The sequence below is a fragment of the Drosophila subpulchrella genome, chromosome X, assembly GCF_014743375.2.
Source record: "Drosophila subpulchrella strain 33 F10 #4 breed RU33 chromosome X, RU_Dsub_v1.1 Primary Assembly, whole genome shotgun sequence".
Lineage (NCBI taxonomy): Eukaryota > Metazoa > Arthropoda > Insecta > Diptera > Drosophilidae > Drosophila > Drosophila subpulchrella.
Genome location: NC_050613.1, coordinates 1,769,642 through 1,782,994, shown reverse-complemented (window position 1 = coordinate 1,782,994; position 13,353 = coordinate 1,769,642). Strand labels below are relative to the sequence as shown.

General features: G+C 39.5%; 1 protein-coding gene across 15 annotated transcripts in view; it reads right to left on the bottom strand.

The window, feature by feature from the left end:
- Positions 1–3,091: 3,091 nt before the first annotated feature.
- LOC119556210 (inositol hexakisphosphate and diphosphoinositol-pentakisphosphate kinase) overlaps positions 3,092–13,353 on the bottom strand; it is a 65,876-nt gene continuing 55,614 nt past the window's right edge. For 12 of the 15 annotated variants that reach the window (XM_037868176.1, XM_037868178.1, XM_037868175.1 and 9 more), the window contains 4 exons: positions 11,017–11,092; positions 10,711–10,942; positions 4,985–5,552; positions 3,092–3,622 (listed from right to left, as the gene is read on the bottom strand). In XM_037868176.1, the coding sequence (XP_037724104.1) occupies positions 3,288–3,622; positions 4,985–5,552; positions 10,711–10,942; positions 11,017–11,092 (1,211 nt within the window). In that variant the 3' untranslated portion in view covers positions 3,092–3,287. Of the gene's footprint in view, positions 3,623–4,984; positions 5,553–10,710; positions 10,943–11,016; positions 11,093–13,353 lie in introns of those variants that run through there. The other 3 variants (XM_037868185.1, XM_037868186.1, XR_005219964.1) reach the window with 2 other exon arrangements.

Below are 13,353 nucleotides of genomic sequence, written 5' to 3'. Positions count from 1 at the left end.
TTAGGTCACTTCTAGCCTTAAGCCTAGTACTCACATCGACGAAAACCGCGAGCTAACCATAGGAGTGAGCGAGAGGCAAACAGGCGGCTGAAGCTTTTCGTCGGGTCTGTTTTTCAGCGCGGTACTCAGATGAGCTAAGGAAATACCAGAAAAAATACCAGATTTCGCGAGTGAATTTTCGAAGAACGCCGTTAGCCGCGGCCCAAAGAATAAGAAATTTAATCTTTGGCGGTGTTCGTGCAGAAGCGGTGGGGGATTTAAAAATTAAAAATGGTAGAAAAACACCATAAATGGCTAAAGGAGGTCAGTGCAGATGAAAAAGGACGCCTAGTCCAAGCTGTTGCCCATTATTGTGGGACTTGACCGACAGGAAGCAATACCACGACAGGGCAAATCCGCAGAATAGGTGAAGTGCTGGAGAAGATCCACTAGAAAATCCCAGTGGGAAGGAACATGCCGAGTGGGCCTTCGCTCTCTTCATGGACATCCTGCCGGGCGTGTCCTCGCAAAGAAAGTAAGATCTGGCCAAAATAATTTGGTTCCGTTGTACTATAGAAGAACAGTTGGAGAAGCCATGGCCAGCCACTGCCAGGATACTGGGCGAATTCCTGCAGCATCAGCGGATCAACCCCGTTCCCAATCCGGCTCCCACTTCCTCAAGGTCCAATACACACATCAACTCTGACTTAAAGGTAACAAAATAAAGATTTATTCATTGTTTCAAACCTAATATTTGTTCTCATTGGTTCTTAAACTATTTGTTTTTAATAAAATAAACTTAATTGTAACATAGGATAATAATATAACATAAAAGAGATCATTTTGTGTTTCATGACCATGCGGAAGAATGATGTCCCAGTGAAAGTATCTCGTTGGGCCATGTCTTTACAAGACTTTGAGTACATAACAGAGCATCGTCCAGGCACAAAGATGAAACATGTCGACGCCTTAAGCCGCGTACATACCTTGTTGCTCCAAGAAGAACGCTATAGTCGAGTACCTCGACTATCAGATACCCGTTACTCAGCTAAAGGGACCAAAGGGAAATGGAGATATGCAAGCAGCAAAGAGAGATTGAAATGCGCCACCTACCGGCGGCAGGCAGATTTAAGTGTTATGGGCGTTAGAGTGGGCGTGACATTTTTTTTTTAAATCAATCGATAGGTATTGATGAGACCAATATATTTCAGTTAAAATTTTTTATCTAGCATGAAAATTGTGGGCGCCACAGGTTTGGGCGGTTTGTGGGCGTGGCATATTCGCGTAACAAACTTACGCTGCGCTCAAACCTAAGGAATCTAAATCTGAAATCCGAATTCTCTATCTTTGATATTTTCCGAGATATTCGCGTTCATACTTACGATTTTTCGTAGTTTGTGGGCGTTAAAGTGGGCGTGGCAAACTTTTTTTATGTCAATCGATAGGTATTGATGAGAACAATTCCTTTCAGTTTAAATTTTTACTCTAGCATCAAAACTGTAGGAGCCACAGTTTTGGGCGGTTTGTGGGCGTTAGAGTGGCAGGCGTGGCAGTCTACTGAAACAAACTTGCGCTGCGATAGAAGCTCTGCGCGCCAAATCTCAATAGCCTAGCTCTCATAGTTTCCGAGATCTCAGCGTTCATACGGACAGACGGACAGACGGACATGGCTAGATCGACTCGGCTAGTGATCCTGATTAAGAATATATATACTTTATGGGGTCGGAAACGCTTCCTTCTGCCTGTTACATACTTTCCGACGAATCTAGTATACCCTTTTACTCTACGAGTAACGGGTATAACCACACCCAGAACCAGGAGCCGTACCACAGGAGAGCGATTCCGATTGAAACAATATGTGCTCAAAACTAGAAAAATAAAAGAAAATGTATGAAATTGAAATCCTGCTTTATGTATTCTTTGGGAAAGCTAAAAGATATTTCCTTTTTTAAAGCGTATAGGTGCATTCCAGGGTACACCTCACAGGGGCATTGTAAATGAATGCTTACAGAATCTATTTATTTGGTGTATATAGGTGCATACAGGCGCATTCCAAATATATGCATCTAGGCGCATGCAACAGATACCCTCTTTTTTGTCCTACACCTGTGAAAGTAGTATTGGACGGTTCATCACTTTCGGCACACGGTCTTGGTGACCATTTTTTTATAATGAAAGAACGGGTTCTGGAATGCAGTCATTTCCGACTGGGGAATTGCGAAATATGCGAGGTCCAACGTAGTCTCGTTGTACATATGTTATTGTATTGCAAATTGAAGCCAGATTACGTTCGTTAATACTTTCCAGCAAATATGTATCTTTCCTTCGCTAGGTAATTTTCTGAGCTTCCGTCGAAATCGAAACCGGAAAAATTGGAGACTTTGGCGGTTGCCTCTATGTCCCTCACTCTCAAACACGTATTTGTGCAAGGCTAGAATGTTCTAATTCTTGCTATTTCGCAAATTCTTACTTATGAGGATATTTAAACTGCACATGATGTTGGGAAAATTTATTTTAAGGAGTCGAATCACTGTTTTAAATTTCTACAAATATTTTTTATTATGTTCTTCGTTTTTTAATAGCTTCCTTCGCACGCGTCTTTGAGTTTCCTTTTCATTTCTTTCACTAATTCCGGCGAACTCCCAAATGTGAGATTTTTAAGTATATTGATTACGTATTTATGCCTATTTATTGATAAGTTTTGGGTTAATAAAAGATATTGGAATGATCTTTAGCAAAATAGAATTTCACGCGTTTTTTTGTCTTCTGGCCAACGTCTTCCTTCTTTAACTCGTTCGCCTTCATTACTTCATCGCTTTCATCTATTCTTGCATTCCGTTCAGTTCAAATGATTGTTGTCTAGGGTAAACTTATTGTGGAATAGTTGCTGTACAATGCAGACACACTCCACGTTATTTTCAAGTTTTCGTAAGCTAAGGATACAATTTTTATTATCAAGAAAAATGAATTGTAATTCAGTTGCATTTTAAGATAACGCAAAACTTTAAAAAATTTAAGAGAATTTTTAAACACGTTACTCGTAGAGTTAATTGAAATCTTACTGTTAATAACAATTGTCAATACAAAATACCATACAATAAAACCCATCTTCTTATGGACAAAAAATATGTATAACCTTTATTTTTAAATTTTCTTGGCTCAAGAACAACAAACAGTTTGTTTAAGATTAATGAGTTCGATAGCTAGTATATCCATTTGATAGCTCCCGAAAAAGCGATATCTTCTGTGAGTTACATTTGCGTGGATTAGGAATACAAGTGCTTTAAGGATTTGTAGTGGGCTGCAATTTATGAGTGCCTCTTTTTAGAGGTGCTAGGCGCCTCTTCATAGCTGGCTTGATCGATATCAGAGCTATCAAACGACAGCTTAGCGGGTGCCATTCCCGGCAGCAGCAGAAACTCGTTGAACAGGAAGTCTGCGTCCATGGACTGTGTTTTGCCATGATATCCGCGAACGACGCCCCTCTTTGGCGGTTCGATGAATCGCTCCTTGACAATCAGGGCTCCCGGCGAGGGGGATGGCGAGGGGGACGGCGAGGCCGAGGTGGAGCAACACGCATTGATCATACGGCCGTAGTAAGCTCGAGGTGGTTTCCGCTCGGTCAGGACTTCACCTCCAGCCCCTGTATAAAATAAAATACATTTGTGCATAAGTTAAACTTTTTCGAGATATTATCATATTTTCACTACAAGCTTAAGGGTTATATAACTGAAGTTCGATTTCTTGGTCTTTGTTTTAATTAATGTAAGATTATGTTTATTCAATTTCTATTTCTAGTGTCATAAAAATAATAAGTTTGATTTTTTTTATTTAAATTTAGAAAATTTGGATAAGTTAAAAACAAATTGTCGGACCTCTATCGCTTTAATTTAATTCAATTATCGTGTCCAGCGCAAAATTATCTTCGGAAAACATCAATTTCCAATGGCAATTTTTTGTGTAAGTAATGGCGAATTTTTCAGATCACAGGGCAAAATCGACCATGCAATGAATGCAATCGGAAATTGCCCGAAAATTAGAAAATCGGTGGGCTGGTAGTTTACGGCGTTACCGTCAACTTAAATTTGTGTACCCGATACTTGAAGAGTAAAAGTGTATATTGTATTCGCGGGAAGTATGTAACAGGTAGAAGTAAGCATTCCCGACCCTACCCAGTAGACCAATGTACGATAGTAAAGCGAAACTATCGCAAAGTGATCGTAAACGGACTTAGAAATGATAGAAATCCGCGAAATTTGTAATCACTTTCGAGCCCATTTGCGATAATTATACGATACTTTATGGTTTTCGTATCATTTCTTTCCTTGTTAACATGGCTACCACACTGAATCGTTGGTTTCGTTCGTTTCCTTTGTGCGTGCGTTCGTTTGTGATTGGAAACTGGAAGAGTGCAGTCATTCAAAGCGCCGAAATTGGTCAAAACGTGATTTAAAATACAAAATCGAAAATTAAATTCTAATAAAGTTGTAAGTTTAGTGCTTTGGCCGAAAGGTGTGTTTAAAAGTCGTTAAAGCAAAAACAATTATCCCCCATGTGTGAGCATAATTACGTTTTTCAGCCTTCTGCTTTGAATTTTGCAGTCCACTTTCGGTGGAATTAACACAACGCTCCGTTTTATGTATCATCAGGAGTGCAAAATTTTTCAGAACGCCATTTATAGCGTCATCCCACAGAGATCCATTCACTTTCTACCATCCGTTGAACGGATGGTCAATGATAGCTATAGGTCAGAAAGCACTTTTTTCCCTGATCAGTGTAGACATCAAAACTACGAACCCGCATTCAAAAACCGCTTAATTTCTTTCCGATCGTTCCTATGAGAGCTAATGAATATAAAAGTCCGATCACTACCGTTTTCAAAATCGATAAGCTTGTACATATTTTTAGACTGTTGGAAATGTTTTAAACTGATTTCTAACCAAAAATTAAACACTTGCTGCAAGGGTATTTAAAAATATAAATGTTACTCATTTTTTATAGACACCTCTCTGATGCTGCGGTGATCCACTGAGGACTGTGCCGCTTTCACTTTTCAGGTCTGTACAGCTCTGGGTGTGGCTCACGTTCTCATAGTCATCGGTGGCTTGCATGGGCACCCGCTTGAGCGTGTTGCTCTCAAAGGGAAAGTTGGAGTTCGAGGTGGACTGCGTGAGGTTCTCAAACTTTCGTAGCCGTGCATCCTGGCGCAGATGATGCGGTCCTGCAGTCGGCAGGTTAATGGAGGCGTGTAGAATTGCTCCGCCCCCAACCGAGCCGATTGCCTCGGACTTCTCCTGCCCCGCTGCTTGAGGGACATGGCCCTCAAACATGCTGACCTGCTTCTGGATCTTTGGCGAGACGGTATCATGGGCACGGCGTATATGCTCCGGCGAGGCCTGGGTAATGCGAACGGGCAAAGCAAACCCAAATCGCGGATCATCGCTGGAAACTTCCGGAGGACCCTCTGCGTGTGTGGGACAGCAATAGCAGCTCTCTAGCTGCGGCTCACAGTCTGCCGGCAGAGAAGGTGTTGTGGCCGCTGACAAAGTTGGATCTTCATCATCTTCGTATCCCTGGAAGGCAGAGAGATATTATTAGAATGTCTTTAAGAAACTAATAATTAACAAACAAGATTATAAAACTCTTTGCACTTATTCAAAATTGCTTTCTCCACCGCGACTAAGACACTGTATATTATTTGGCCTCCATAAAATGATTTAAAATGGTCGAAATAAAAACATAACCATGAATACATTTTGTTTTTAATTCCGCGAAACGAAAGACGATTGTTGGTGCCACAGAAATCGCAGAACGCCAATTTAGCGACTCAGCGCCGGATCTCTGTAGAACCCCTGTATATTTTTGTATGTATGCAACAAATTATTTTTCTTTTTTGTATTTTAGCACCTTTTTTTAACCTATCCGTTCGCCTTTTACCGGTATCCCGTCACCCCGTTTCGTTTTGCTCATTTTCCCCGAGCCTATTTGGTTAATTTAAACATTATGAAGGCAATTTCAAACAAATAAAGTTTGTATATTAAAACAAGGAAGAACGCTATAGTCGAGTACCTCGACTATCAGATACCCGTTACTCAGTAAAGGGACCAAAGGGAAATGGAGATATGCAAGCAGCAAAGCGAGATTAAAAAGCACTTTCTACCCGCGATCTCAATATATGGTTATGTGGGCGGTAGACTGATTTAAGCGTTATGGGCGTTAGAGTGGGCGTGGCAAACTTTTTTTGTGTCAATCGATAGGTATTGACGAGACCAATGCATTTCAGTCACTGTAGGAGCCACAGTTTTGGGCGGTTTGTGGGCGTTAGAGTGGGCGTGGCACCCTGCTGATGCAAACTTGCGCTACGCAAGAAACTCAGGAATCTGCATGCCGAACCTCAATATCCTAGCTCTCATAGTTTCCGTAATCTCACTTTATGGGATCGGAAACGCTTCCTTCTGCCTGTTACATACTTTCCGACGATCCTAATATACCTTTTTACTCTACGAGTAACGGGTATAACAAGAGAACACGCTATGGTCGATGGCTTCGACTGTTATAACAGTATATATAGATACCCGTTACTCAGCTTAAGGGAGTGCGAGGGGGATGAAAGTATGTTTAAAGGAACTCTGCTTATTTCACTAACACACCTAGCCTATAGCGCCACCTATTTTCTAATGTAGCCTATGAAAACAGCTGAATTGCGGCATGTTTTGTGCAATCTCGATTGAATTGCAAAGTATTGATTATAATTCGGCTATAACTTTTTAATGAATGGGCCGATTTGAACAATTTTTGCCATGTAGATGGGTAATGATAATAAGAACAAAATCTCATGTGCGCGCTAGACAGGTTCTAGCGTTATGGGCGATTATGGGCGTTCGAGTGGGCGTGGCTCCCTGCTTAAACAAACGTGCGCTGCACAAGAAGCTCAAGAATCTACATGACAAGTCCCATCTTTCTAGTTTCCGAAATCTCAGCGTTCACATGGACGGACAGACAGAATGACATGGATAGATCGACTCGGCTAGTGACCCTGATCAAGAATATATCACTGTGGACGGCAGTACACGTAGTGGCGAAGCGCGCAAGAGTGCGTGCGAAGACAACTACTATATATAGCCGCAGAATTGAAAATCTGCAATTATGGTCCGATCGCAACGAGTCTAATTTATGTATTCGGCACGCTACAACAGAAAATTTACGTGTGCGTAAATAAATATTTAATGTTGCGGGCCGAAATCATAAATTTAATATAGTTTATTTATTTTATCGAATGTAATATCATTTTTCGTCACAATTGTTTATATCAGAAATTTTTTTTAAAGGCGCGTTCGCCACTACTTTCTACCTCGTTAAGAGGTGTTTTTGTTTGATATACTAAATAGGGTCAGAAACGCTTTCATCTACCCGTAACATTCTTTTCGACGAATTAATATACCTTTTACTCTACGGGTAACGGGTATAATTACCACAACCACTTAGACGCCCACAAGCCCCTAAACCTGTGGCGCCCACAGTTTTTATGCCAGAATAAAGCTTTTAACAGAAATGTATTGGTTTCGTCAATACAACCCGATTGACTCACGCCCAGTCTAACTCCCATATCTCTAAACTCGGTTTAAAAGTGAAAGAGTGATTTTGATTTGTTTATCAATACCTATCGAACGATCTACAAATTGTTCAAATCGGACCATTCGTAATAAGTTATGACCAAACATTGTAATCGCCGCTAGTTGGCGCCCTGCAATCCGGGAAAAAGTCGCTTTGCTGCTTGCATATCTCCATCTGCCTTGAGCTCGCTTTAGCGGAGTAAAGGGTATTTGTTAGTCGGGGTACTCGACTATTGCGGTCTCTCTTATTCTTTATATTAGTTTTATAATTTGATCTTAAACTATCCGCTCTTTCTCTCGTATTCCTACCCCTTGTAACATCACTTCGGCGAAAACCGAGGTCAATACCGATTCCTGTTTTGTTCGCTCTCACTCTCTTGGGTCTTGCTCCTGCATCAAAATGCGACGCAATATCGCACATAATTTTACAAAATTCTTTAAAAAATGCTAGAAATATGAAAATTATAATTTTATCTACTTTCCATAAAAAAGCATATTAATTGAAGCAGTGGTTTAAGTTTTTAAAGTTAAAAAGTACATTTTAAATTTGGCCCCCAAGTTATAATGGGCTTTACATTTTTTTTTGGGCTATTATTTTTTTTTTAATAAACTAATTTTTTCTTAAAATAAACTGCTATGATATAAAAATTAGGGAAAACTTTAAGGATCTTTATGCGCACCTGGACCCAGAAAAATAATTAAACAAGTTTTAACTTATGCATGACCTAAAAAATTTAAATGCGACTTAAAGTTCATTTTTAGGTTATGCACTGCCTAAAAATTTATATTTTTTTGGGCTTTTTGTCACGAATGGCCCAATATTTTAGGTCATCGGGCCTTAAAATTATTTTATTTATCTATAAATATTTGACAGCAAAATCCTTTTAAGCTTAATATGTCTGTTGTATATTGATGTTGGACCTAACCAAATAATAATTGTATTGCTCATATTTATTTAATCAATTATTTAAGATCCTAATTTAAGAAACATGAACTAAGTTTTATTATTACAAATTCGAACATTTTATTTATTTATTTATTTATTTCGCCAACGGAATTCCTTTACTGGCTACTTGTATAATTCAACAACTTATCTTACGTACTAAAATTTACAAAATAATTGACTAACCTATGCTTAAGAATTGATTTACTTGAGAATTAGTCCAATTGCATATCAATCGGAAGTGCGTTAGACTCATAAAAGGCCATATAGAGGGGCTCATTTTGGGAATAAGGCCATATATGGCTAAAAATTGGGTATTTAGAAAAAAGAATGTTTAATGTTTACTCATTATATTAATATAATTTTTTTTATTTTGATTTATCTTCCTAATAATAATGTATCTTTCTAAAAAAAACCTATTTTGACCGCGCGAGAGTCCGATGCGTTACTTATGACTAACATGGTGCGATGGCTCAATGGGTAAGGCGTCTACCTCTGATGTGAGAGGACCCCGGTTCGGGTACACGCTAGGGTAAGTCAAATTTTTTAGGTAAAATTAAATATTTTCTTACCAATTTTATCTATAATTATTGTATTGAAAAATATATCAGATTTACTTATTAGAAAAGAAAAATAAAATAAAAAGTGTTTTGGGCAGGACTCGAACTTCTAACCCCGAGAACAAAAAAAACAGGGACGCACTACTTATCCCCATGAGCCCAAGTCCATATGCTTTTATATCGTAGCAAACTGCTCTTGTAAGTTCAAAGAAATTATCTTTGTTTTATATATACTATTTTTAGGCACCCAGTTACCAAAAATCTAGGCCAAAATTGCTTACATTTAAGGCAATTAGTGACCAAAAATATTAGCTAATGGAGTCCTGAATTGTAGGCCATACTTGGACTTAGCTCCAGGTTTACGCCAATTTTACCTAAATTCTAGGCTATTTTTGGGCATTTTAGGTCATTTATTTTTCTGGGCGTAGGCAAGGATGCTCTAATTCTTACAGTTTGGGCTGTGAGCGTATCCCCTTCAGTTTTACCATTTTCAATTATACGAGGGCTGCTACATAAGTTTCTGGCGTAGGTCTCTTCTAGCCATATTGGGACCAATCGGCTTTTTCCCAAAAAAAAGTACGGACTTTTATCGATATAACAACTTTTTATGTGTGACCACGTTTGATATCGATTAACGATTAATCAAAAACTTGCCTCGGCAGAAAAATGGAATTCACACGAGAATATTTTCGTGCAATCAATTTTTTTACAACTTTCGACGTGGAGTATCAAGACAAGAGTGCATCGTTGAACTTAAATCTTTGTAAAAAAGGTTTGTTCTCGTTGTATCCCACACAATTTGACAATCGCTCAAAAAAGGCTCATTTGGATTGGCGCATAGAAATTGTCAAAAAATAAAATCGCAGTGTTTTAAAAGATGTTTATAAGATCGTCACGGATGACGAATCCTGGATCTATGCTCATGAGCCCGAAAAAAACAGCAATCGACCGACTTCGAAGCAAATGGTAGCCTGTTTCTTTGTTAAATCTGGTTATGGGGCGACTGTTCCGGTTGGGCAACGACGCTCAGTTCAATTCAATTCAAGTGGTATACCACAATTTGTTTGCCTGAAGTCTACGGAGAAATTCGAAAAACGAACAAAAGAAGACGGATCATTGTGCACCATGACAATGCGAGCTCTCACACATCAGCTCAAACAAGCGCATTTTTGACCGGCCAAAACGTCGAATTGATGGGTACAGCCTTGACTTGGCACCCAATGTACCTTAATATTCCGCACATCAAGAGGAAAAGGCGTGGTCAACGATTTTCGTAGCCAGAAGATGCTGTTGAAGTGTTTAAAAACATGTTTTGGAGGTGTCTCAATCTCAAGTGCTTCGACAAAAGTGCATAAATTTTGCTGGAGAATACCTTTGAAGATGATAAATTTGGTGATTAATATTCGGATTTTCATTATTAGGCCAGAAATATATAGTTAGCAACCCTCGTAGATCCTAGAGGCTATCTTTGTTTTAAGCAAAATTGTGATTTTCGAGAATAAGGTGGCACAATTGGAGAATTTGACTCATAGGTGAAATCATCAAATTAGTCATCTTATCACATAAAATGGTTTTTAAATGTATAGGCTAAGAACACAAAAAAATCTACACTCACATCCATTGACAGCGTCATGGAGCCCTTGTTGGCCACCATGCTCAGGTCTAGATCCATGCCGAAGCTAACTGGGGTGAGGCATGTGCTGCCGCTGCCGTGCTCCTCGCAAACGCTTAAAAAGACTTCACCGCCCACTGCTCCTTCGTCAGGTTCCAGATTGTCCCTGTTCATGGGCTCAAAGGAGGGAGGTACTGACGCCCACTGTTCCATGATCTCCATTGTAAGGTCCAAGCTGGCCAAATATAATGTAAATTTACATAAATAGTTAGTTTAATAAATAACGATAGTATAAACTTATTATGTTACCTTGGCTTCGTTTCCAATTCAGGAAGGGATGCCTCCTCTCCGTCCTCAGCTGCCTGCGGACTATCTTGCGGCCAAACTTGTTATTTAGGGGTATGTGTTTTGTGACCAAGGGGTTTAAGATGTTAGTTAAATAATTATATATTGACAGGAGTAAAGTAAATTTAAAAATTATGGGAGCAACCGCGACTATAATACTAAAATTGATATGCAGACAAAACAGGAAATAATTTATTAAACAGCAAACTAGGGGTTACGAGAACGGAAGTTAGCTTGGGAAACCCAGCGATTTAATTTCCTAGCAACGCAGTGAAGAAGACAGTTCCGGCCCTATAAGATATATGTATATATAAATATTTACGAGTACATTGGCGAGCAAAATTCAGTGCATGTTCATGATTCTGACACAAACCACAAAAGCCATTTCAACAATTTTTTTTATTATTAATATTATATTATTATATCTAACTACAGGAAAAAAACCAAGTCTTATCATATAAATACGAAGACTTACAATAAACAAGAGAAATCGCTATAGTCGGTGGCCTCGACTATCAGATAACCGTTACTCATTTAACAACAAACGCGCCAAATAACGTGAAACCTAGTGGCGCTAGTGAAATTTCGTAATGGTCCTAAAACTAAAAGAAAATAAATTATATCTTTCGTGTCTTCGGACATATCTTTTACGGATGGATGCAAAAAGGACTAATGCAATAATGCCGACGGACAGTAGACAGAGTTATAAGTGCCTATAAGCATTATAATCAATATTTAATACTTATTGAAAATGTAACGTTACATCACAATTAATTTCTTTTGAATTCAATGAAAAACAAGGAAGAACGCTATAGTCGAGTACCTCGACTATCAGATACCCGTTACTCAGCTAAAGGAACCAAAGGGAAATGGACTCCAATGCGCTACCTACCGGTGGTAGACAGATTTAAAAGTTATGGGCGTTAGAGTGGGAGTGGCAAATTCTTTTTTGGATCAATCGTTAGGTATGGACGAAACCAAAATAATTCAGTTAAAACTTTTTATCTAGCATGAAAATTGTGGGCGCCACAGGTCTGGGCGGCCGAAATCTAAATCTGAAATGCCAATTCTCTAATTTTGATATTTTCAGGTTTGTGGGCGTTAAAGTGGGCGTGGCACGCTGCTGAAACAAACTTGCGCTGCGTAAGAAGCTCAGGAATCTGCACGCCAAATCTCAATAGCCTAGCTCTTATAGTTTCCGAGATCTCAGCGTTCATCCGGACGGACAGACAGACGGACATGGCTAGATCGACTCGGCTTGTGATCCTGATCAAGAATAAATATACTTTAGGCAGGGGTCGGCAGTAGAGGTGCAGAAACATCGATGCTTTTCGATGTTACATCGATGTTTGCCTGTTAAAACATCGGAAAAGCGATGTTTTCTGCACCTCTAGTCGGCAGCGGCCTATCTAGTGAGCATAGGGAAGTTTTCTGCCCTCCTCTGCTCGCTCACGTATAACGTAGATGTTCGTATGACTTCGGCATGGGTCTTCGGGTGTTTTTTTTCTCAGCTTCGCCGCGCTTTTTGCTGCTGCGGCAGAGAATTTCAGTGCAAAACAGAGAAACGTCAAGCTTCAGCGCGCTGCGCGCCAACTTCGTGTTTTTTACACTCACACTAATGCAAGGCAAACTTGTGATGGTATGTGTGTGCCGACCACTGCTTTATGGGGTCGGACCCTGCAAGCAAAAGGGCGATATTTCTATCGCCTGTCGTCCAGAAGTCACTTTTTAGTAACTTCTGCGCGATAGGAACACGATAGAATACATTTTACAAAAACAAAATATACATGTATCGCAAAGAAGTAACTTCCAAGTCACTTCTGGACGATAGAAAGGCGATAGTACACATTTTACAAAAACAAAAAGGGTCGGGATCGCTAAGAAGTAACTTCTGAGACACTTCTGCGCGATAGAAAGGCGATAGTACAGATTTTACAAAAACAAAATATGCATGTATCGCGAAGAAGTAACTTCTGAGTCACTTCTGGACGATAGAAAGACGATAGTACACATTTTACAAAAACAAAAAGGGTCGGGATCGCGAAGAAGTAACTTCTGAGACACTTCTGCGCGATAGAAAGACGAGAAAGACGATAGTAGTGAGTAAAACACGCGATAAAAAGAGGTCGCGGTAATTTTCCGTTACCCCTTTATTTCTGAAAATTTTTTGGGTCTTCCTTTTGACCCACGCCGTTATTTTTCGCCCGAGCGTCATTTCGTTGCGTGATTTGTCTGTGGACAGTGCGGTTTTGTATCAAATTTGTGCGTTTTATAAATATAGCTTTGTTTTTTTCTAAATGT